Here is a 27,017-nt window from a genome sequence, read left to right on the forward strand (position 1 = left end):
GGTTGCCTTTGTGAACTCTGGCTAATGTTGTAGGAACAGACAATTTAATCCGTTGTTAAAGAGCACAAGCATTAAAGTGTGCGTCTGTTCCCCTCCGAGTGTAAATAAAGAGTCATTTAATTCCATTATTTAGTGGTGGACCTGTTTAGCTTTTTTCATTCTTATTGCCTTTCATTAATATTACACAGGCTGTTAAAAAGAAACATGAAGAATCTTAGAAATATACTTATTAGTTATCTTTCAGAGAGTTAGATTACAAGATCAACACTTGTTTTTGGTGTCTGTGCTAAACTGGAAGCAGGAAGTCTGAAAGCTGCCAAACACTCATTTCAAAACAATAATCCGGGTTTTATTGTGAGATATATGGTGTGTGTAGTATTTCTTGAAAAGCTGGGCAGATGGATGTACTTGCTTGCCATGATATATGATAAAGTTCCCTGAAACTAAAAATGGTCTAGGAAAACGAGATGCAAAGTGTTGCAACATTTGATTTTGACATACAATCGGACCTAGGAGAAAGCCATGCTAGCCGTTTTCCCTTCCGGTCTTTATGCTATGCTGAGCTGAAGCTAGTTGGCTCCTTGCTCCAGCTGCATGCCACACACAGACTTGAGTGTAGTATTGATCTGGTAAATAAATACTACACTGGTATATATACAGTTGTTTTTTCCCAACACACCAGATATTTTTCAGCAAATAAAAAGACCAACTTCAAACCAAACCACCTTTTATAAAGTTCTTCGTGAACTTTCTAGTATATTAACCTTTGTTTGATCTTGTTTTGAAAAAACAAATCATTTCTTTTTGACTCAAACTGTCTCCTGCAGATACAGATACAAGGCAAAATCTAATGGCAAAGGCTTTTAGAAAGTTCCGGTTGACATGAGGGTTTGGAGTGGCACGGGATAAGCACTTTATGGGAGTTTGAAGCTCAAGCAGCCTTTACAAATCAAATTTTACACTGCTGGAGTTCCTTCAAAAGTCCAGAGTAAAAATAACAGCTTCACCGGGGAGAGCTGATTCGAAGAGACAGAAAACATTGCATATATTTTCTGAAACTGTCAGTACACACACTTAGGTCACCGCGTTGATGAGTTTAATAGGGAAGGGATTATCAGGATAGTAGTTGAATAAATCACATTTTTTGATAGTTCTATCTGTGTTACTTATCCTCTGTTGGATTCTTGTTTTACAGAAAAATATATTTTCTCTCCGTCGGAAACTGAAACTGTTTTTCTCTCATTGTTCTCTCTCTGTTGTTTATATTTAATTTGATGTGTTCTTTCAGACCGACATGATTTACCCTGTTATTTCCCTTTAGGAGCAACATAGCTCTTCTAATCACACAGCAGGCGAAGACTTTCAGCCAATGCTCTTTGTACATCCAAAAATGACTTGTTAGCAGTCCTCATTAAAAACCAGTGGGTCTGATTGGTGGCGGGCGATGTGTGGGACTCAGCGGGGGTCGCTAACAAGATTTCCTCTTTGTGTCCTTCCAGTCATCTGGAGTCAGACCGCAGCGCCCTGAAGAGGAGGGAGTGGGAGAGGAGGAACCAGGAGGTCCAACAGGATGAAGACCTGTTCTCCACCGGATTCAACCTGTTCGGAGAACCTTATAAAGTAAGAGGGATTCCTTCCTGGATACTTCATAAGTAGATAATTCCTTGATTATATAGTTATACTTCAACATTTTGGGAAATATGCCTATATGCTTTCTTTCAGAGCATTAGATGATTAATACCAATCTCATGTCCATGTGTGAAGGGATCTGGGATGTGGTTAAAGTAGCTTAAATAGAGGGTGGAATTTGTCAAGAAATGTTATCAGCATGCTACTCCCAAAGCATATAAAGCCACAAATTGGCTTTTTTCGGTACCTTTTATGGCTTAAAAACTGAAGTAAAGCATTTCATTATTTAGCTTGTTTGGTTGGCATATATCTTTAAACTGCGGAGTGAACCACGTGAACATTAGCTTGTTTTCCCCTGCGTTCATTCTTAAGCCCCATTTAAACTGGATGTATTGATCTTGGGGAGGTGATGTCATTTGAACCTTTCACGTACAGTATGTGGGTAATGTTTAAAGCCACACTGTCCCGAAATGTACACCCGATGGACACACGAATATTGAATTGTGAATTTCGCACGAAGATGGCCCTGAACCACACACGAAGGCAACATTTACATTACATTTAAGACATACAACTGCAACGAAAGTAACACAAACAATTATGTTAAAGTACTATGATACTGTACTGATATTTTCAGACTTTGTTCTTTACTTTCTCCGTCTTTATATGTAGAAGATATTACGTTTTCTCCGTCATGTTGTTGTTTCCATAGCAACAACAACTTCCTGTCAACTCGCCTTCAAAATAATATATTATATCCTTTTTAGTTTCACAGAACACAAATTGGGTTATTTACATAATATATTTACATGATTTTGTTGTGCAATAAAACAACCCGATGGACACACGATAAAGGAAATGTTCAAATTCGGCTGTGATCGTAGCAACATCGGGCCATTCGTGAGGGCATCTAAGCCATCGTATGACCGCCGGTGGAATTTCTCAGGCTCCGGCAGCAACTTCGTGAGCGGTGGCAAAATCTTTGGCATGCCAAAAAATTGCCGAAGGACCTTGAGAAGGTTCATTTTCGTGTTGAATTTGTGTGTCAATTGTGCCCTTTGTAAGGCCATCGTGAGGGCATCTTGTTATCATCGGTGCCATCGGGCATTCGCCCCGATCAGAGTGAGGGTGAATGCACCGATGATAACACGAAGATGACACAATTTGACAAGATGCCCTCACGAGTGCCTTACGAAGTTGCCGCTCACGAAGTTGCTGCCGGAGCCTGAGAAACTCCACCGGCGGTCATATGATGGCTTAGATGCCCTCACGAATGGCCCGATGTTGCTACGATCAGAGCCGAATTTGAACATTTCCTTTATCGTGTGTCCATCGGGTGTCAATTTCGGGACAGTGTGACAGGGGCTTAACCCTTTACCAACCCAGTAATAATCATATCTGCAAATACTTAATTGCTTTTCAGCCAAATCTCTTCTCCTCTCGTAATTTAAATCCCCTCGTAACAGCGTTATTATTCTGAACTTGAAACTGTAACTATGACCAAAATCAGCAATGAAAGTGAAACCGAAACTTAATAAAAACGAAATCCTTTAATACAACACAAATTGAACAATATTGCTTTTCTGGTTTGAAAACAAACAAAAAATAAAGCTAAATGTATTGAGTTTTTAAGCTTTATTTTATATCACTAACGAAAAAGCATGACACCAACCCCTCGCAAAGGTAGCTTGTTCTGTTTGTATGTGCATTTGTTTGTGTGTCGGTGCACGTGTTGCTTTGTGGCCCATCTGACCCCTGGCCTTGATGGTACTTCATTTTCGTGTTTTCATGTGGATTTTCCTTAAAAACCGCTTGGGGACCAGATTTTCTGTTGGAACAAGGGAGGAGAACCCTTTTTTCAAAAGTTCGAAATGGGCCTTAATCAGCATTTTGTAAACTCATTTGGCAAGGGCTTGAACAAGACTTTCAAATACGTGGTAGTCTCACTCTCCAGCTTAAACTTTGAATCTGATACAACCAATTTTACAAATGTCAAGCAAAAAGTAACAAACAGTAACTGTCCATCAGTTCAAATGTAAGGACTTTAGCACAGAGCGATCCTGTAAGCTAACGTCATCTTCACACGGAGTGCTGCTTCCCCCGCGCAGAGTGCTCTCCTGTCGCTGTTTAGGAGGCAGTTTTATACTTTGCTGTTAAGTTTTGATTGATCTCTGCGGGAGTAGAATGGACATACCTGACACCAGAATTTCATTTGGGGAAATGGAGTAATTTTACGACTTCTTAATCATCCAGGATGGGCTGTTCTCCCCTCACCAGCTTTGTGATTTAGGCTCATATCAAACAATTTCGCCTTCTGCAAGCAATCAATTGAAAGGTTAACAAACAATTATCCGAACATTTTATTTGTACCATAATGCCCTCTAATGCTGCGGCCTCTGGATCATCCCAGGCTATTGTTTCCTCATCCTCCCCCTGAGGCCGATACTATAATAACCTCCAGCATAAGGTTGTGGTATGTTCCGTCTCTGAGGTACTCAAGACGCCATCATTTTGTTTCTTCTTTATCCGAACGTGAAGCAGCCATGCATAAAGTCCAGGGCCAATCTCCCGCCGCCCCCGCTGGTTAAAATTGATTTAGGTTTGTTAACTCTCATTTGCTAGCGCCAGGCACTTCAGCGCTCAGTTATGCCGCAGAGTGTATCGACCTTGGGACGGGCGGGCTTTGAATGTTGACAGAATGTGTTTAACTGTCTGAACGCAGAGGACACGGGGGGGGGGGGGGGGGGGGGCTTCTGCTCGAAGTTTGGAAGCACATGAGAGGTTGTTCTCATAATGAATCTATTCAGAGGTGCATCCACACTCCAACTAATTGTTTGCAGCTAATTAATGGTGCCGAGGTCGGGTCAGGGTATGTGTGTGTTTGGGTGAGGAGAGTGAGGATGAGGATGTTTCACACTCTGCTGCTGCTGCTTCGATCAAGGGTTCCCAAACTTTTCAGCCCGCGACCCCCAAAATAACTACCAGAGACTGGCGACCCCTGTCAACGGAGGGGGGGTGCTAGTGAATACATTTATTTATTTAAGTTTTCCGCACTCTCGCGGGAATATCTCCGCAATGGAGCGAGCTTAAGTTTCACTTTCGATTGCATGATAGAGCCCAGCGCAACACCTTCGTCACACATGTTGCCACTTGTTTTTTGAGGCGATTTGTAATCTGTTCTAGAAAAACTATGTGTTTTTTAGGATTTCTAGAAGCATATAGAACAAACAATAGATGTATTTTATGAACATTTATCCATGCTGAAAGTAGATTTAGATGTTTTAGGAGTGAGATAGAGATTATTATCTAATATATGCATCCGATGAAGCATTGCATGAAGTCTGTTGATGATCAGAGGCTGTTGTTGGGGCTGCATAAACGTTTTTTTATTTTTGTTTTGTAGGCAGACCATGCAGGCCGATGGTCACCAAGGTTCATGTTTTAATAGCATTTTTACCCAAAAAGCCCAGGCATGTGAAAAAATGGCTTGGACCTCCTAGAGTTAAACTTGGGCCTGCGACCATAGTTTTACTGTATTTTGTTTTGAAAATCCACATCAGAGGTTTGTGTCGTACTATGCGGTGTATTTTGAATATCTCTCAGTACCCAACTATCTGTGAGTCTGTTGGCTCGGACATAAACTCCCTAATAAATGTAGTCTACATTTCATAAGAGGTGTAAAACCTGTGAGCATTTTAAATCGCATTTGAACTAAATGCTTATATAATCTATTCTGTAGTTGTATTTGTATTGTTGAACGAGGCGATATAGAGAAGTTAAGCTGTCATTATTTGGCTGTTATGTACTGTTGCATTGGTAAGCAGGTCTATTGTTTTTGGATAATTGTGGAGTTAGGTGGTCCGTGAGTGTTTTTTTATTATCGGTTAAGTGGTCCTTGGTATGAAGAAGTTTGAGAAACACTGCGCTTGTGGATTGTCAACAGGGGGAGCCTCGCTGCGGGGAAATTCTACAGAAGGCCAGTCCGCCCCTGAAAAATGTCTGCACGCGTAAACTAAACTTTAAAAGACATCACCATGCCCCTTAGAAACCTGGATAGACTTTATTTGACTATTTTCTGATATTTTATAGACATTTTTAATCGATTAATATAGAAACTATGCACATTAAATGATAATGAAAATGACCGTTTGTTCCATCCCTAAATCTTCAATCTCACTTTCTGTTATAAAAGTGTGACAGGGTCAAAAGTGAACGATCACGTTTTTTTTGGAATATCATTCAGTTCCACTTCAAATCCAAAGTCACTAAGAATAAAAGTAACACTTTATGCCTAATCCAACTTTTAAAAAAACAACAACAATTGTTTTGCTTATCCATCCCTTTTGGCATTTTGCGTTCTTTCACATACCAGCACCTTTAAGTAAGGGGACATTTACTGAGCTGCTCCTTTACAGATCTATATCAGCCTTTTTTCTCATTATCACATAGAACTGTTATCGTTCTCTTTGCCTTTTTTTAATAAAAAAAACTTCTGTCTGTACCTGTATATCTATGATGTGTCCATCACTCTGACTGTTTAATGTCTTTCTCTCCCTCTCCAGTATTCATTCTCTCTGTCAGCTATTAGCTAATCCCTCTTCTAATCCTGTTAAAGAGCATTATGCTGTTAGCAGCTATTTGGGATGATCTATTCACACACACTCACACAATCATGCACACACATAGGTATTCATCCTCTCCTCTGTTTTCCATTTTGCCTCTCTGTAAATGTGTTTTCTGTTCCTCTTCAGCCACCAGATCTTTTATTCATGAGCCCGAGATGGAGAAGAGATGAGCTAATTTATTCACAGCTAACTTTGGCTCGCCACGGTGTGTAGCGTTTGTGTGTGTGGGTACACACAGAAATTACATCTGTTAAGATTATTTGAAGCAGTTCTCTCCTTTCTTCTATGATTCTTTTGAAATAAGGCTTGGTATTTTTGCCCCCGTTTCGTTTTTTGGGTGTTTTTCCTGCTTTTTCAAAGTGTAAAAAATAAGACATAGACCTAAAACCAGAGATTTATGTACCCAAGATTATGTACCATATTTCGTCAAACAAAGAGCTCATCTGATGACATTGATGCCATCTATGATTGGCTCTTCTTACTTATTGAGGAACTTAGCTTAGACATTGTGCAGTGAAACGTATTATAAAGAGCATTTTAAAGCATATTGAGTCTAAATGTAGGAGACTCATCTGGCTATTGATTTTGCTGGTTGTTAAAAGCAGCCCTTGAGCGGTACAAATTATTTCCCAACCACTAGATAATCCTTAGGATTGTGTGAGTACATTTAAGGGGGACGCAACCCACCATTATGTTCCACAAACACAGTGAATGTAACATTTATATTGAGGGTTAGATCACTTAAACCCCAAGGAATTCCATCGGATATAGGTAGGGCTTTAGTGTAGAGCTGAAATTATTAGTCCATTAATCACTTAGTTTGATGGATAAGATAAGATGTTCTTTATCATCCCAGAGGGGATATTTGCTCCGGCAATAGTACTACACAATTCAATTCAAGTTTTTACACACTGCTGCATAAAACAATACAAAGACCACCAGACAGTACGGTACACCAGAGACTAGGGCTGTTTTAGACTTAAGACATTCTTAATCCACTAAAATTCACACAAATATGTTGAATAAGTCATTAGGGAATTTTTGAAAATCTTTATAACAGTTGGGAAAAGAGTTTTGCCAGAATAATTTTTCTGGAAAAGGTTTTTTTAGGCACTAGAGTAGTGCACTACTACCACCCCATATTTGTATATAAGACTAAAAGCAGTTATATCCAGGTAAGTTGTATTTCTAGTACACAATAAATTAAATTATTTGTAAACTTCCAGAACTTATTTTTCCAGTTTACAGATGTATGTACTCGAAAATGTACTCCGGACCTGGAAAATGGAACAGTAGAATTATTGTCCTCTCTTCCCTTTCTGAAATAAATGTAGTTTATCAGTATTTCAACCATGACAGCCTATAACAGATCTGCATGATTGGTGTTAAGTTTGCTACAATCAGTGTGGGCAATATGTATTCTTTTAAATGTAACTTGATGCTCTTTTCAGGAAAATCATCTAAGAATGATAAAGCTCTTCAAATGAACATACATTCATAATTCATGAATTCGTTAACATCTCCAAATACAGGCAATTTCGCCCTGTCTTGAGAAGTAGAGTAAAGAGTCTCATTCACTTGTCCTCGTTTCATCCTCTAAACCTATTGTAGCTTTATCTGACAGTCACTCCATGTTACTGCAGGGGTTATTAGCAGAGCACAGGTTGTCAAATACTTTGCTATTATTGCCAGATCTATTGATCAAACCTCAAAAAGTATAATGTTCAATTACATTACAATGCCATTTCTCACATTGATCTCATTCAGTGTTTCCGGTGTTCATCATTCATCTCATTCATGATGAAATGTCCAAATTAATTACAGCCTGTAGATCTTGTATTATTCAGACTTGGCCCGATGATTAATATTTGCTTCACAATTTGTCACTCAGGTAGAAAAGTAATGTCAGCGTGCTTGATAGGAATCTAGACTTTCTCCTCCTCTTCCGTGAATCTGGTTCCAAATATAGATCGACTGAAACCCCTGCTGATTGCCCTTGTCCTTTTCAAAAAGCCAAAGTTTTCATAATTGAAGAAGCCGTCAATTCTGACACAAAAGGTTCCCTCAAGCTATTCTGAGGAACATCTCTGCATTAGCACGTAGCAGCTGAAGGTGCTACACCGTCATATATCAGTAAGGCCTCCGCTGTCCTCCAAGCCTTGATTGCTTGAGAATGTGGGGTCAGGCTAATAATGATTCCTGCCCCATTAATTTTACTGCTGCAGCCTGGACGGGACCCTCTTAAGGGTGGCATGTGTTTAATTAATCATCTCGTCCTGAAGTCTGGTCAGTGGTCAACCTATCCGTCTCTTGCCGTTCCTCTCCGGATGAATAAAGAGGGCTTTTCATCAAGCTGAAGGAAATGGAAGACTTAATTAATACGCTTCTTTTCCTCTCCTCCCTCTTGTCTTTTTCTTTTCTCTTTTAGACCAATAAAGGTGATGCGTTGGCCAATCGCGTCCAGAACACGCTGGGCTCCTACGAAGAAATGAAAGACCTTTTAACCAGCCATTCGAACCAGAGCCACTTGGTGGGAATCCCTAAAGGCGGCAACAACCCACAGACACCGACCACTTCAACGTCGGAGAGGCCCACCATGGAGCCCCAGCTCTTCAACGAAGCCCTGAGAGGAGGAACAGCCGGAGGAGGAGGAGATGGAGGTGGGGACAAGAGGATGGGAAATGCTTCCACCTCATCGTCAACTTCCATGCAACCCCCTGCTTCGACCACATCGTCAACAAGCTCCACAACGATCCCACATCAGAATTCGAAAAAGTCCCGAAGTTCTATGGACTGGTCAAAACACGGACAGAGCACCCAGGGAGCAGGCCTCGTTCTGGGGTTAGCGCAGAAGGGGCAGGGGCAGGGCCAGGTCACCACAGCAACCAGTGGAAGAGGGAACATTTCTTTATTAGAGGAACAGCAACTGCAAAGGCATGAAGAGCTGTTCAGCTCACTAAAAGATGAACTTGGTCTTAAAGGGGACTCTAGTCCTTCTTCCTCCTCGTCCTCCTCTTCCTCATCTTCTTCTAGGAGAAGACACCCTTCACATCCCTCCAAAACCCTTCCTCTCCCAGGTAAGTCCTACAGAGAAAGGCTTTATAGAAATAGGTTGACATTTAAGGAAACCTTTTTCTGCAAACGTTAATGTGAAGCTAGAGCCAGTAGCCGGTTAGCTTAGCATAACATTGGAAAGCAGGGTTGAACAGAAATCTTGTTTCAGACCATTGTAAAAAGAAAAAGAGCATTTCTAAAATGTAAGTACTTAACACTTTATATATGAAATTGGTGCTGATGGATTTTTTGGATGGAGCCAGGCTGGGTGTTTGCCTCTGCTTTCAATCTTTTATGCTAGGCTAACGCTGCAATCATTCAATGTTGGCAGAACGGGAAAGAAAAATTGGGGAAATCTCAGATACAGTGGTTATAAAGCTCTCTTAAAAGACTAATAATCACTTTTATTAGTGATTTTGGATTTGCAGCCATTTTGCTAACTCTTATTTCCAATGTCTCCATCTCTGAAGTTCGCCATCATCAAAATGTTTTCCCTCTGTCTTCATGATTACAATCTAAACTACAGGACATGACGTGGCATAAGCAGTGGCGAGCCATGAGTTTTATATCTAGGTCCACTGACCCCCCCCCCCTCGAAAAAAGTAAATAAAAAAGTTATCACGTCACAGCGTATACTTCAGCGGAATATAAAAACAACGGCCCGGGGTGCAAAACGCATCAATGAAAGCGACCTTCTACCACACAAAACAACACTTGTAAATAACCCAATTTGTGTTCTTTGAAATTGAAAAGGATATTGCATTGTGTTTGTTACTTTCGTTGCAGTTGTATGTCTTAAGTGTAATTTAGCATGCTTTTATTATGAAGGCGAGTTTAAGCTGTTGACAGGAAGTTGTTGTTCTATGGAAACAAGAAAAGCTTCACAGCAGGCGGAATTTGTCATAAAGTCCGCGATAAAATCCACCCATTTAGAGAGAAGATATGATTGGTCAATTGTACTGTCATTTGACATTACTCTCTCGTTCAGTTACTATAGCTGGCCCTCTGTGGATTTACAGCAGGACCACCAATCAGCTCCTCTCTTCACAGTAACTGCAGAGACGGCTAACGAAGCTTCTTTCATTTAACCCTTCACATTCAAACATAAACTGAATAGGCAGATTCGAAGGATTTATTTCTTTGGAAATGCTATTTTGAATACAATTAAATCAAGTTATTTTTGGTAAAACCAATGTTTTTAAATATTATTTTGTAGAATATCTTAGGCCCTCAGAGAGGGCCTAGAGGGCCCTGACGGCTCGCCACTGGGCATAAGCTGATAAAATACCTATAGCTTGACATTTAGCGCAAAGAAACAAGTATGGTATCTATCTTTTCATCTCTCATTGAGAATAACTGAATATACCATAAGGTGTACAGTGTTTCCCATACATTGATTTATTTGTGGCGGGCCGCCACAATTCTCCCTCAGTTACTCCAGGGAGAATGTCCCTGTAATTGGTCATTGTAAGTCGCGTTGGAATAAGGCATCTGCTAAATGCCTAAATTGTAAATTATATTTTTGGGAGAATAAACCCCACAGATCCTCAACTCCGGTGTGTCTCACTCATGAACGTTGTTTACAGTAGCCATGAACTCGCATGTATTTTCTTATTTGAGGGGGGGTGGATGCGTGGGCCACCCGATTAGGTTAAGGGGCCTTTGGCTTTTCTTGCCGGGGGGTGCGGTGCCCCCACAAATAGAATCAAATTATGTGGGAAACACTGGTGTATTTATTCCACATAGTACAGTAGTATTGGGAATATGGATGATACCATTCGCACACAAAAAAGAGGACTTCTTATATTTGGATATGAATGGACAATCAGTGTATTTGTTGCCATTGGTACCGATGAATAATTTTAGCAAAATATATTTGGTGCAAAACAAACTCTATCACCTTTTGTGGGGGGGTTTCTCAAAATTAACATCTGCATCTGATGGTAACCACATCTTTCAGCAACCCATCATTTGCTTTGATTGTGACTGGCTCCATCCATCTGGGAGATGGGATTTTTTTGGCACTCAACTGTGATCAGATTCTGACAGAGCGGGGCAACATTCTACAATAACAGGTGTTGCTATGGTTATTTTTCAATGTTCTTCTTGGTTTCCCCTTCTCTTTTATAGATGGTGGCAATTTTCGATCCTCCACCATGGACGGTGGCCATTTTAAGTCTTCCACTAACACAGAAAATGATGGACATTTTAAATCCTCCCCGTTTGAAAACGTGACGGGTTCTCTCCTGTCTACTTGCTCCTCGCCGCTGGCTTCAACATCAGTTCTGACCACGCCCACTCCCGGTCTAACCACGCCCACATCTGGACTGACCACCCCCACCTTCCCACCTGGTAGCCTATCAGGGAAGCCCATAGCAATCCAGCAGAAGCCCACAGCGTACGTTCGACCAATGGATGGCCAGGACCAGGCGCCCAGTGACTCCCCCCAGCTCAAACCCCCTCTAGTGGCCACAGAGGACTTTAACAACGGTCAGGCTTACGGAGGAAACTCTGGGAACGCCAAGAATAAACTGCCAAAACTGAGTCTCGGCCACACAGGGGAGGTAAGAGTCATACACCATCACTATCCATTGTTCAGTAAGGTATGTTGTTTTTAACACGAGTTGAGAAGTTCAAGTACAGATCACATTTTCAACAATTTGGTCACAAATTATGTTTAACTTAAGTCTCTCTTGCTTATCTATTAAATATTTTATTTTAAACCTTGAAAACGTTTATTGCCAACAACTACATTTTGCAAGATTACAATTGAAGGACATCTTTAACTTTGCAATTTACCTTGGCCCAATACACATTTTTACTGAACAAAGCTTCAATGCATTTAATTCAAGATTTTATAATTCATTTTTATAATTTCTCAATGTTACAAGTTAGTGAGGTAACATCTGTCCAAGTGTCATCAGATGGGAGTGAAAACACGTTGTCTCCTCGCAGGTTAACGTGCACGTTTGCATGTTTTGATAGTTAAAGCAACTCTCTGTTCTGAACGTGATGAATGTTATCACTGTGGATGTTCACACGTTGTTCTAATTGAAATGTCAAATGAATCTAACAATACCAAACTCCTCCACAAGTCTTTAACTCTCCGACTCACTCACTTAACACTCTGACCTGCACCCCCCCTCCCTCCCTCCCTCCCTCCCTCTGCCTCTATCTATCTCTCACTCACTCTCCTTTTCAAAAACAGCAAGAAACACAAGGCTTGATGATGTGTGTGTATGTGTGTGTGAAACTGTTTGACAGGCGGGTAGTCATCCATATCGAGCAAGCCAGCTGTTCCTGTGCTTTGATAGAGCTGCCGTGTGTGTGTGTGTTTGTGTGTGTGTAGCACTCCAAATGAGCCCGAGATGGAGCTTTGAGCATATGGCACCAAGAAAAGGAGAAAGCAAGGGGGACAGGGAGGGAATTAAAATATACTTTACTTTCAACGCTTCCTCTTGGAGGGCGAGGAAGAGAGTAAGTACATTCATGGCCGTGAGTGCTTTTCTTTCACTTTGTTTCACCCACACATCCACGGTGCTCCGTTATCGCCCGCTCACCGTCGATTTCTTCACTCCTCTCATATTTATTCCGGAGAGAATTCATTGGAAGGAAAACATGTAAACTGGATACAAGACTGAGGGGGAGAAAAAAGGGGGAGACTGATGATAAGAAATGGAGGGAGGCCTAGAGAGTAACGAGGGATAGAGGAAGACAATGACTGACTGATTACAGCACCTTATCATTGCTGTATTTGTTCTGCTCAGATGAGTTATTGGATGTGTTCTGCAGCTTAAACAGCAAATAGCGGCAGATTGAACAAGACACCAAATGAAAGGCTTTCGTGAATCCTGTTGCTCATTTTTCGCCAATAAAATGTCCACATTTCACCCTTTGATTAGCAATCGGTAGCTGAAAGTTTTGCAGCACAATAACAGGAGTAACAGTCGTCGTCTTAATTTGTCACATGAATGCAAAAGCCATAAAAAAAGGTTCCTACGGAGTGAATCAGCACGATTGATTTTCTATTTATCGGTTTTTCAAATTAGCGCAGGTGCCATGAATGTGTTTGAATGACTCAATATTTGGCTCACAGTTCTGTTGTTGAGTGTTCAGTGTGTGTGTGTGTGTGTGTGTGTGTGTGTGTGGTGTGTGTGTGTGTGTGTGTGTGTGTGTGTGTGTGTGTGTGTGTGTGTGTGTGTGTGTGTGTGTGTGTGTGTTGTGTGTGTGTGTGTGTGTGTGTGTGTGTGTGTGTGTGTGTGTGTGTGTGTGTGTGTGTGTGTGTGTGCAATAAGCCTTTAAACTGCTGTGGAAGCTTTCTGTTAGCACTATAGAATTATTGATTAGAGCTGTTATTCCCAAGTGTTCGTGCGTGTGTGTCTGAGAGACAGAGGAAAGGATCAATAGTGTTATCATTCTCTAACTTCCTCCCTGACAGTTACCATCGGCTTAAATCTGCTCTCCTCTCCTTGCATAGAAACTACTGGTAGTGATGCAAATTTGCAACGGTTGCAGCGCTTCTTCAATAAAAGATTAGAAGTTAGAGTTATGCCAGCTCATTCTTCTGAAAACATATAATTGGATTTAAAAAAATTCTCTGTTTTAATCAGTTTCCTTTTAGAGTAATGCTCTAAGTGAAAGTAAAAACATGAAGGAGTGAATCTGGTATGCCTCTCAAGGATTGAAGAGTATTGATGTTTGTTTTTTTGGTTAGGAGTACAAACCCTATTGTTGTTGTTTTTTAATCTTTAAAAAATCTTTAATATAGGCTCAATTTAAAACCCCCAGTTCTGTACAACATTCTGATGAGACGTTCATTATGTGAAAGTCAGCCTACGTATTGTGATTTATTTGAGGTTTGAAAAATTCGACCTTGTTGGCGAAAATGAATGGATGTTGTTTTTTTGCTATTTGCATTCTGTATGAAAGTATTCATGTCAGTTTAGAACTTCACCTACTGCCCGTCCGTATTTCTATAATATTAACCTGTTCCACAACATTTCTGCAAGTTACCTAGGGAACAGACCCGTAACAGGACATGTACAAGGGGTTTGTTGGACCTTTCCTACTGAAAACAGTTCCCTTCTGCTGCTAAAAAACGTAGCTTGAAAGAGCAGTGAGTTTTTAACCAAAACATAAATGTTGGGGACTGTTTAATCGAAGCCAACGAGCTAAAAGATGCTCTAACACACCAAGCTAAAGTTAACTAGATACAGGGCCGTCCCTCCCTACAGGACGATCACGCAGACTGCGTGGGGCCTTACCTCGCGGAGGGGGCCTCATCTTGCAGAGGGACCCTCAACTGAGCCGCAAATGTGGGGCACCTACAGTATGCGTTTATGCGGTGCAATTAGTGTGGCGCGGCACGGTGTCGCTAAAAGGCCACAAGTTTAACTGAGCAACCAAACAAAGGGAGGACTCTAAAAAGGAGCCTAATTAAATACACAGAAATAGATACTAACAAACAAAATAGCAACAAAACAACCCTCACTATTAAAGTGGTACAAACTAACAAAAAGGAGGCTGTAGGAAAACACAGCTAAGCTAAATGACCACAGTCAATGTAAATGTTAAACTAATCTAAACACATCTAATCACAACAACACTAAGCTAAATACGGACCACACAAGTTAACCACTGTTAACAGATTTGTATACAATAGGAGAGCAAGTACGAGAGGTGTCTGTTCACACAGCAGAGCCTCTTGACTGATCATTGCTGCTGTTTAAACCCTAGCTTGTAGGAACAGTTGTAACTAAACGGATCAAAAACGTTGAGAACTGTATTTCCAAAACAATGACATACAAGCAGCTAAAACGCACATAATCCTAAGGGGAATTGAATAGTTAGGTTAAAATGATCTGTCCCTCTCCATACATTATTCCAACTTTAATTTGTGACTCAGCTAAAGATTATGCTGTCTTTTGAACAAAACAACATTTATTTTGTCTTTTAATAATAAAGTAATATGTGAGGGACAAGGTCTTAAATCTGTCTTCAAAGGATATCAAATTAAAGTAGAAGCCGAATGCTTGAGAGAAATATTTTAGCTTTTCAGAAATCCTTCGTGCTTCGCATGAAGTCAAACTGTCTAAACGCTTTAAGTGACATTCAATTGTCTCCACCGCATTCTCACTCAGGTAAACAACACTGAAAGTCAAGTGGAAGTACAAGAGTATTTGTGAGGCCCTGCGAGCGAGGCTGCAAGAAGGTAAACATGGAGGTGACAGGTGACATTTCCAACAGCACTGTGACAAGTTTAATTTACATGTAGTTCAAAGCACAGAGCTGATGTAATTTCACACCGATTTGAAGGCCTGCTGCGGTGTTTCCGTCAGGCGCGTGTGGGGGTGCACACAGCGCCTCACCACTAACGTAGCGGTAAATAAGAAGCAGGCTAGACTAAGACCTCCAGTCAGTAATCACTACAATGCCGACACCAACCAAATCAATTCTGCTCCCAGAGAAAGCATTCATTTATGCATTTTCGCATGAAAAGATCCTGCCTTTATGTTACGCACCAGCTTGGTAAAAGTGAACGTTGGCATTTACATTTATAAAAGCGGATGTCGGATGGGAAGCTGGTTAAAGTGAATTTAAAGGTCTTTCTACATCCAGCGGCTTGCCCTCTAACGGGAGGTCTGTCAAAGTTCTTAATGTTTCAGTAGAAACTGTTTTATGTGCTTAAGCAGCAGAAAGTACTCAGCAGCAATATATATGCTGAACAGGTTATGTAGGGTCAGGAAGATGATGCAGCGTTCAAGAGGTGAAACATTAGAACCGGCTGTGATGAGAACCAATTTTAAAATAATTTGCCGTTCATTAAATCGTTTAATTGCAATATTTTAAGTTTTTTACTATACTGAAATGTACCTAATGTACTTGTTCAAAAGACACTTGTGCCTCCATTTAACAAATGTACCGGTCCATGTCTTGCTCCATTTCTAATGCGTTGAGCTGAGTGCAAATGGCACCTGAAGTTGCTTGGAATATTTTTGCCGCTAACTTTAGTTCTGGTAGGTTAAACACGTAATGTCGGCATCTGTGTCGCTGCCGCTGGAGGGAAGGCAGCGATAAGTGTTGCTCGAAGGTGCCAGATGATGTCATAGGCTAATTTGCATATTCATATGCTACATCGAGCATCTTTGAGTCGGATAAACCAGTGCAAATCGACATGAACTGTACTTATTTATTGACAAATGCATGTGGAGTTAATGCACTGTCATAGTTAATAATAGAGATGTCTTGCTAGACTGGTGAGCTTGCAGGTGTAGACATTTATAGCCATCTGCCAGCTTCTTAGAGTAAAGTGTCATTTTAATGGAATATGAATCAATATTTCCTTAAATGACTGTGTGTAATGTTAAAGAGTTGTAGTAATGAACCAACAGAGCATTATAAACTAAATGAAAATGCTTATCAGTTATGCTTATCAGAGCATTTTGGTGTCTTTCAGCTAATTGTTTGGTTTTATAGTCACAACTTAGTTTCCTTTCATCAACCCTGTTTAAAGCAACCAACAGCAGACTGACACAGAAACTAGTTGGTGAAATTAGAGGAGCATTTAGCAGCTAGAGAGCCAGATATATCTTTAAAGAGGTGGAGGAGTTCAAAACGGAGCTAAAAAGCATATGAATACTGTACTAAATCAATCAATCAATCAATCAATCAATGTTTATTTATATAGCCCAATATCACAAATGTTACATTTGTCTCAGTGGTCTTCACAGTGTCTACAGAATATCAGTATGACAATAAAACCCCCTCTGTCCTTAGACCCTCACATCGTACAAGGAAAAACTTCCAGAGAAAACCCACAGTTTAAAGGGAAAAATGGGAGAAACCTCAGGGAGAGCAACAGAGGAGGGATCCCTCTCCCAGGACGGACAGACGTGCAATAGATGCCGTGTGTAAATTGAAAAGATAATACATTTATAACATAGGTAGTCCAAATGTTTGGAAATGCATGTGTGTATAATAGGAAGATGAATCCACGAGGATATCCATCCAGGACCTATGATCCAGGACCACAGCCACGACTCAAGATCCAGGGCTCGCGATGCAGGACACAGGACTGCAGGATCATCCATGACTCCGGATCCCGGCGTATATAGACACCAAAAAGAAAGACATGTGGGGAAGCTGGGTTAATCGGAACATGAGAGTACACAGGTATAGACAGAGAGAAGGAAGAAGTAAGATGTCCCCCGACAAACTAAGCCTATATCAGCAAAACTAGGGGCTGAATCTAATCAGCCCTAACTATAAGCTTTATCAAAAAGGAAGGTCTTAAGCGCACTCTTAAAAACGGATAGGGTGTCTGCCGCCCGAACACAAACTGGAAGCTGATTCCACAAATGTGGAGCTTGATAAGAAAAGGCTCTGGTTCCCATTGTACTTTTAGAGACTCTAGGAACAACCAACAACCCTGCATTCTTGGAACGCAATGCCCTAGTAGGACAGTAGGGTATAATGAGTTCTTTAAGGTAAGATGGCGCCTGCCCATTAAGGGCTTTGTAGGCGAGAAGAAGAATTTTAAATTCTATCCTGTGTTCTATAGGGAGCCAGTGTAAGGCAGCCAGAACAGGAGTAATGTGGTCCCTTTTCCTAACTCTGGTTAGTACACGAGCTGCAGCATTTTGAATCAGCTGAAGCGACTTGACTGACTTCTTGGTACACCCTGATAATAAGGAGTTACAATAATCCAGCCTTGAAGTAACAAATGCATGGACTAGTTTCTCTGCATTGTTTTGAGGCAAGATATGCCTGATTTTTGCAATGTTACGTAGATGGAAGTAGGCGGTCCTTGAAATTGATTTTATGTGGGCGTTAAAGGATAAATCCTGATCAAATATAACACCAAGATTCCTTACAGTCTCACTGGAGGCCAAATTAATGCCATCCATAGTTAGTATATCTTTAGATAATTTGTTTCGTAGATTCTTCGGGCCAAGTACAATAACTTCAGTGTTGGTCGTGTTTAACATCAAAAAATGTAAGGTCATCCACGTTTTTAAGTCCTTAAGGCAGTCTTGAATTGTATTTAGTTGATTAATTTCATCAGGCTTGATTGATAAATATAGTTGAGTATCATCCGCATAACAATGAAAGTTTACAGAATGATTCCTTATAATATTGCCTAACGGAAGCATATATAATGTGAACAAAATAGGTCTGAGCACTGAGCCCTGTGGCACTCCATGGCTAACTTTGGTTTGCGTGGAAGATTCATCATTGACACGTACAAACTGAGAGCGTTCAGATAGATAGGACCTAAACCAGTCTAAAGCAGTTCCCTGTATGCCAACTAAGTGCTCTAGTCTTTGCAATAAGATATCATGGTCGATAGTATCAAATGCAGCACTGAGATCGAGCAAAACAAGAATCAATCAATCAATCAATGTTTATTTATATAGCCCAATATCACAAATGTTACATTTGTCTCAGTGGACTTTACAGTTTGTACAAAATATCAGTATGACAATACTGATATTTAGAATAGAGACACGTCCCTTGTCAGAGGCTATTAGAAGGTCATTTGTGACTTTAACCAGAGCTGTCTCTGTGCTATGATGTGTTCTAAAGCCAGACTGAAAATCTTCAAATAAATCATTGTTTTTTAAGTAATCACACAACTGTTTTGCGACCGCTTTCTCAAGAATTTTTGAGAGGAACGGAAGATTGGAAATAGGTCTATAGTTGGCTAAAACCTCTGGATCGAGGTTGTGCTTTTTAAGAAGCGGTTTTATCACTGCTACTTTGAATGATTGTGGAACATAGCCTGATAATAAAGACATATTCATAATATTTAATAAAGAAGTGCTAATTAATGGAAAAACTTACTAAAGTATTCAGGTGGACAAAAAACTCCAAACAAATCCAAAGAAAAGCGAATGTTGCTCTCCATTTCATAGATCTGCAGCTCTAGATCGGTAGCTCTTTGATAACATGTTAGATATAGCATCTTGATAACATGTTAGCCATAGCTTCTTGATAACATGTTAGATATAGCATCTTGATAACATGTTAGATATAGCATCTTGATAACATGTTAGATATAGCATCTTGATAACATGTTAGGCATAGCTTCTTGATAACATGTTAGGCATACAAAAAACATCCCAAAAATAGTTAATTGTTGCTTCTTTTTTAGAAAACAATACATATGAACCTAGAAGTTATATAAAAAAGGTTGGCATTTTACCACAATATATAACATCCAGTATCAATACATATCAAAACGTATATTACAATATCTAAAATAGTGTAAATATTTCTGAAATGAATGTTGAAATTAGATTTATGAGTAGGCTAAGTTGTTTAAATGCCAACTAGTTTGCATAGGTTAATTAAGAATATTACTTGAAATGTACAGTACAGTATTAATGCCCACAGTTTTATAAGCTATTGTAAGTATATTCAGTCAAACAAATGTAAGAGAACCCAAATGATCATACATAAACGATGAAAATGGCTATTAGTAGTACTCACAGCAGCAAACAGAACCCATGTGCAGTAGGCTACAGTGAGATGAGAGAGCATCAGAAGGAGGGAGAGAGGTCTCTACCCACTGAAATTAAGTATTTTCACTAGTCAAATATCTGAATTAACATGAGACCTATTCATGGAAAACTGTTTGTTTGTTTTTCACTGAGCTGTGGATTCAGAGCCTCGGAATAATTTACTTTCTACTGTAAGAGTCAACAAATGCTTAAGGAAGCTTTCCCTGTTTGCACATTCATTACAGTAACAGTGCAGATGGATAGTCAGCCAGGCGCGGGGGAATAGCGGTAAAATGCGGAGAGAAGGGTGTGTATAAAATTAGGCTGTATAGAAATACCTTCTCTGAGGAAATGAAGAGGAGGCGAGAGAACGCGGTGGCGAGGGAAAACGGGGGAACAAATATTTTTCTCACTTCCAGCAGAAGTAGAAGAGAGTTATGAGGAGTCTGCCAATGCAGCAAACAGCTGGCCTCATTTGCATAATACCCATCAGGCCTCTCTTTCCCTCAGGCTGCCTGTCAACTCACGACCGAGACGTACACGGGTACACACACACAACGCCATCCCTCACTTTATCACTGCCCGTGCATTTACACAGGCGGCAAGTACCCTGTGGAAACTTTGAGGGGTGACACTGTATCAATTGAATTCAAAGCTCCGCCGTGACTCAATGAAAGCTTTTTAATGCTTTAATTTATTTGATTTTCATAGAGCCGACTAATTGCCTCTGCAGAGAGAGGGAGATGAAATGATTTAGCTTTCACGCGGATAATAAAACGATCATAAAATCGTCTTCTAGAAACAAAGAATGCAGTGCAATGAATCTAACTGCTCTAGAGTGGCTGCAGTGAGAGAGGAGAGAGGGTGTTCGGGGAGGGATGCACTTTAGCCAACTAGCAGAAGGGAGGTCTCCCATCAGCGAGGTGCTGCAGGGGTGTCATCACAGCAATACCTGCACTGTGATAAGAGATATCACAGAGCAGAGGGGGCAGCCGCCCGGTCTCCAGATCACTGTTTAACAGCTCAGAGAGATCATCTGGGGAAGGCTGAGTTCTGATAATGACCTCATGTCACCGGTCTGGTGTTCAGAGGGCGCCTCAACAGAATATTTCCTGGCGTTGAATGAATCTTGTTAGCAATGATGGAAAAATCTAAAGGCTGTCTATCATTTTGACGGATTAGAACATTAAGAGCGTACTTGGCTTCGTGTCTGTTGAAATGAAAAGTGATCACATGATAGGTGATGTCTCTCCGTCTTCTGATAAATAATCTGATTGTTCTGTATGTTCATTTTGTTTAAAACATAGCGAGCACCGCTGCTTTGTTACTTAGTCCTCGTCTCTTAAATTGTCTCAGTCTTTAGTCTAAAAGAAAAACATTGATTAATAATAAAAAATAAATGTATTTTTTCCAATTGTCACAACATATTCTTTCATTTGTTCCCCCACTCTTTATCAGATTGTTTTCATAGTGCTTACCAAACATATTTACAAAAAAATTAAAGATTAACAACCAACATAAGTAATGCACATAATAATAATAAAAAACAGATAAATAATAACAAGTAAAACAAAATACAAAAACAAAGGAAAAGAGACAACATATTTGTATCTAAATAAATTGGCTTCAATACATTTTCTCTTAGGGTAAAACAAATTGTTTGGTTTTCTGCAGCCGTTGGTTGCAGCATCTGTAGGACTAGTTACAGACATTATAACCACACAATTAAAACATTGAATATAAAAAAACACAAACACTTTGTACGGCCCTTACCAATTGTAAAAGCTAGGGCTGTGTATGAACACCACATTTTTAAGGCGCACACACAAAACTAACACAACGCAAGGGAAAAGCATCTGACTCTGACAAAAAGTGTATAAATATGCCAGGTAATAATAGATTATGACACCCTGAAAAAGACGCGTAACACAACCCTGGTTGCAAAACAAACTGTTGATGTTATGCCATGTAATGGCAAAATAAACAAGCAGCAAGAAAGCAAATAGTCTATCTCCACCAGCTAAAACATTGCTGACAAAGTCAAAAGCACATTGCTTAATTTGTCTTTACATTTCCCAGATTGCTTTTTCCCACCGCACACTCAAACACACTCACACAGTAGGTGGTTTAATGATTGCGGCTGCCACAGAGCAGTTATTTAGCGGTGGTGTTTCTAACAGACAGGATATGATTGCAGATGAACTGTTTACCCCGAGGATTAACATCATAGCTCTATTCACTGGATTAGCCGCAATGATCAGCATTGATCTCTGCCGTCACTATGAGAGGCTGCTGGTGTGTGTAATCGGCCCTCAGTGCCCTCATCCCTCCGTAGTAAACCCCCCCCTTCACACCCCCACAATCACACGGTCAGATGCTGCTTTTAAAAACATATCCAGCCACGCAGCGCCGGTGAATCTGAGGTCTGCAGTTCAGGCCGGAGCGGGACCCTCTCCTCCGACCCCCCGGTGATCGCTGACCGGGGGTCGCTGCAGTCAATCCCTGCACTTTTACCGCAGCTTCCCACATAGTCTGCGGGGGTGATCCGAGGGCTTAGAGCGCCAGCAGCAGCATATTTCCTCGGTCACGGGTTCACACAGGCAATAATTGAATTCATAGTTTAAAGCCGGAGTCTTCCGTTACTCTTTATCAAAGAGTTATGAGCGAGTGGTGGAGGAAGCATTCAGATCCTTCCAGGAGAAAGAACAATGTCACAGCGTAAGGAGAGTCAATTAGAAGGGACATTCCTGCATTAAACATGTTGCTTCAGTTCAAGTACAGAAGTATTTGATGATTTTATTATTCATTAATGTGCCTGATATTTTCTAGATACACCGTCTGGTCTATAAATTGTCAGAAAAGTGTGAACAAATAGTCGTCCAAGTTTGGTAAAGTCCAAAATGAATCACTTATAAAGAGAAGGTTGGTGACCATTTGTCTATCCATTTACAAATTGACTTATTTTCTGAGCTTTGATTTACACCTAAATGTATTTAAAAAAGTCAAAGTACCTGTTATGCAGGATTCTTTTGATTTTATTAGCAACTCTCATCAAAAATATAGAATAATACATTACATTACATTGCATTTAGCTGACGCTTTTATCCAATGCGACTTACAATAAGTACATTCGACCAGGAAGACACAACCTTGAAGAAAACAGAATCATATAATCAGGTTTCATAGAGCCAAACATTTCAAGTGCTACTCAACTGGCTTTAGGTAAGCCAGTCCTTTATTAGTATATAAGTGCTTCGTTAATAGTTCTAACGCTCGAATAATAAGATAGAATAAAACAAGTTCATGTATCAAGCTCTTATAAGCTACTGCCCATTATATATTACAGAACCCCTAAAATACTTGATGTCATTTCATAAAAGAGACACCTTATTTCTAATGATCGTTTCTCAGACTGTTTTCAAATTGAAATATATGTTATGTCGTCCTGAACACATCGCTTGATTGATATTGACATGCTGCATTGTTTTATTGCAACAATATTCATTCCCCAGGATGTAATTGTGCTAAAACACAGTTAATACTTATTCATCTCGACTAGTGAATAACAAGGCAACTTCATCTCAGACAATAAAGAAAAAAACTAATAAGAAATGGTACTATTCCGTAACAGCTTATGTCTGGTGGCAGTAAAAATATGGTAATAACAATCTTTATTACTCTTGGCATTACAAAACAATATGCGGAGAACCCCTACTGCTAGCTCTTTAGTATTATTCATTAGGTTCTGATACAGGCCAGCGGCTGCTGCTAACTGTGTGTGTGTGTGTGTGTGTGTGTGTGTGTGTGTGTGTGTGTGTGTGTGTGTGTGTGTGTGTGTGTGTGTGTGTGTGTGTGTGTGTGTGTGTGTGTGTGTGTGTGTTGTGTGTGTGTGTGTGTGTGTGTGTGTGTGTGTGTGTGTGTTGTGTGTGTGGTGTGTGTGTGTGTGTGTGTGTGTGTGTGTGTGTGTGTGTGTGTGTGTGTGTGTGTGTGTGTGTGTGTGTGTGTGTGTGTGTGTGGTTGGGCATTTTAATAAAAAACGCCCCGCTGGGTTCTACGTTGCCAGTTTGCCAATCAGAGCATAGCCACGATATGCACACACACACACACACACGTGCAGTGGGAGAAGGAGTGTTTTGATCTACCAGGGCCATTACAGACATTTTAAAATCCTATGAATATAAAAAAGCGAGAGAGAGGAGGATGGATGGAAGCGAGAGCAGGAAGATGAGAGAGATGGGCGAGAGAGCATCCCAGAGGTAGTGAGGGAGCAGAGATGTGACTGGGGAGGAAACAACATCTCTCTGTTTATGATATAGTTCTCGGGGAGCCTGAACGCATCGCGGAGATTACATGGAAGATAGACGATTAAATGGCTCCCTCAGTCTTTCTCTGCCAATTTTTCTTTTTTCTTTACTTTCAGTTTTTTGTTGTTGTGTATTGTTCCTTGATGTTACAGGAGTCTGGCAGCAAACCTGGGCACGCAGCCTGAGATTTATGGAAATGCTCAGTATCAATAAACATGATGCGCGATTGGTTGATTGAACAATCCTGTAATCAGGACCAATGCTGTGTCATTGTCTACCGGGCTGATGATTTGACATTAATATGGGAATAAACAGACACTGACAAACATGACTGATGACTAACCAGACAGTCTGATTAAGTGTATGGGATCAATTATTAGAGCTTAAAGAAAGTCTACTATTGGATTTTTTTAGCAGAGGAAGCTAATAGCGTGATTAGTGGGGAGGAGAGCTGCTGTTGAGAAAAATACTTTGTGTTGGATTATTTTCTCCTTTTAGGAGCTTACAGAGAACCCGCCGGTGTTTTACACCTCAGCTCTTAAGACCCCCGAAATCCTCCGATTTAGACATAAACTGCATAGAGAGAGGAGAGGAAGAAGGGAGGGTGAAAGAGGAAGCTTAACAGAGAAAGTTGTTTATATACAGTTTATATTGTTGTGATCGCAGTTTTTTGAACATGCAGAATATAACGTTTTTGATTCGGATAAACAGGAGAAGCACAAATAAAAGCGTACTAGACTAAAGAGGACATATGTTAATTTTCAGATTCATATCAGTATGTTGTGCCTCTACTGGGACATGTCTCCATGCTTTAAGGCTCAAAAAGCTCTTTTCACCTCTTTTCACCCTCTGTCTGAAAACAGAGCCCAGTCTGCTCTGATTGGTTAGCTGGCTGGCTCTGTTGTGATTGGTCAACTGCATAGAGAAGTCCCTCCCCTTAGTCTATTATGAACAAAGTGTTTGAGCACTCAACTGTGAAATGCGCGTTTTTTATTTGTACTTATATTGCAATTGTGGATGATGCACAATATTAGAGCAACGTATAATTTTTGCATAATTTTTCAGTAATTAAAATGATGATGGGTGTCTGTCTGTAGAGTAAAATTGGTAATCTGGTACATCTCTGCAACACCACACAACTTAATACAAAATGGTATCTTTAATGCCACTGGCAAATATATATTTAATCTATATCAGAATAGAAAATCCTTTATTTCGCCCACAGAGGTGACATTTACATCGTTACAGTAAAGTAAAGATTAGGACAGAAATAGAAAAGTATTAAATAGAGGCAAGCACATGTATAATAAACAAAAAGTCACATTCAGGGTAGAAAAGGAGAAATATTATAAACAATTAAGTGGAACATATAGAAAGTAATCTCGTAGCAGCCAGAAACCAGGAGCAAATCATAAGCGATATATTGCACAGTGTTATTTTACAAGATATTGCAATATAAGTGTGTGTTATCATTTTTCATAAGAGAATGTGTGTGTGTGTGTGTGTGTATGTGTGTGTGTGGTGTGTGTGTGTGTGTGGTGTGTGTGTGGTGTGTGTGTGTGTGTGTGTGTGTGTGTGTGTGTGTGTGTGTGTGTGTGTGTGTGTGTGTGTGTGTGTGTGTGTGTGTGTGTGTGTGTGGTGTGGTGTGTGTTGTGTGTGTGTGTGTGTGTGTGTGTACCACCATGGTGTAAAATACTGCCGCGCTGGCTGCAGTGTGAACAGCTCACCTGAAGTCACACACTGTAGGTCTCACCTCACTTTAATAGCTCCGTGGTTGCCGGGGTCCGGGCCGAGGGGCAACACTGGCCCCTGTGATGGTGCGGAGGGGTCTCTGCTGCACATGTAGCGTGTTCTTAACAACATGATTTATTGTATATCTGGCAGACAGTCCAAAAACCTCCATGTGTTCTGCTGCTTTTCTTGCTCCTTGTCAGCACTTTGGCAGACACTCATTAGAGGTATTGTGGGCTGCTAGCTGTATGTTTAGGTTAAGATAATCTTTTCACTTCGAGAGAGTTTCCACGAGCTGTTACTCAGCATTGATTTTGTTCAGGTGCTGCTACAAAGTAGCTTTTAAAATAATTAATAACGCTTAATTTTCTCATTATTGTGCAGATACTTAACTCAGTACATTTCATAATATCGCACTGACATAGTCCACTAAAATTCCCTCAAAAAAGAAAAAAGTCCCTCAGTCTTAACCTTGCTTAAAATGCCCTAATATGCTTAAATTGGGGTTCTCCCTTTCCCGTAGTGCGTTATATAGGTTTGTGTGCATGTAAATGGTATGCAAAAGCTAAAATCCCTGTGTTCCCTCCAGAGGGAGTTTCTCTCCCACACACCTGCCTGCCTGAAACGCCATTGGACTCATTTGTTGTACTTCCCTAACATAGTGACATCCCTGTTACACTCGCACTTCCATTGGCTAGCGCTCCAACACATTGCACGTGATAGGCTAAGGGGCGGGACATCTCTAAGCGGTTGACCAATCAAAACAGAGCGGGTCAGCTAACCAATCAGAGCAGACTGGGCTCTGGTTTCAGACAGAGGGTGAGAAGAGGTGTTGCAGTACAGTTTGTTTTAATGTTGGATAGTTAATCTACAGCAATGCATCATATTTATTCAATTATTATATGTTAAGCTTTTTGTCACTTTCCTGTGAGAACCCTGTGTCTTAAAAGTAAACTTTCATGAGTTTCAATAAAACACACCTTAAAACACACAATGTAATTAGTTAAAGTGTTCTGACACAGCAGCAAAAGCTACTTTCGTGAAAATAATTTTAGAGTAAACAGAAAGTTCCTCAGCAGAAGAAATGTTGGCTGTAGTGGTTACATTTCTCTTGCTGCTGTCAGCTTATGATAATGTATTTTAAGCGACTCACACAAGAGAGCCATGGGAAT

At 40.4% G+C, this 27,017-nt stretch overlaps 1 protein-coding gene across 1 annotated transcript in view; it reads left to right on the plus strand.

The window, feature by feature from the left end:
- The window catches only part of LOC117546978 (AF4/FMR2 family member 3-like), a 163,649-nt gene that overhangs the window by 69,951 nt on the left and 66,681 nt on the right, over positions 1-27,017 (plus strand). Inside the window, exons 2-4 of the mRNA XM_034217427.1 lie at positions 1,500-1,620; positions 8,683-9,331; positions 11,439-11,872. Coding sequence (XP_034073318.1) covers positions 1,500-1,620; positions 8,683-9,331; positions 11,439-11,872 — 1,204 coding nt within the window. The remainder of the gene's footprint in view (positions 1-1,499; positions 1,621-8,682; positions 9,332-11,438; positions 11,873-27,017) is intronic.

The sequence above is a fragment of the Gymnodraco acuticeps genome, unplaced genomic scaffold (assembly GCF_902827175.1).
Source record: "Gymnodraco acuticeps unplaced genomic scaffold, fGymAcu1.1, whole genome shotgun sequence".
NCBI classification, from domain to species: Eukaryota; Metazoa; Chordata; class Actinopteri; order Perciformes; family Bathydraconidae; genus Gymnodraco; species Gymnodraco acuticeps.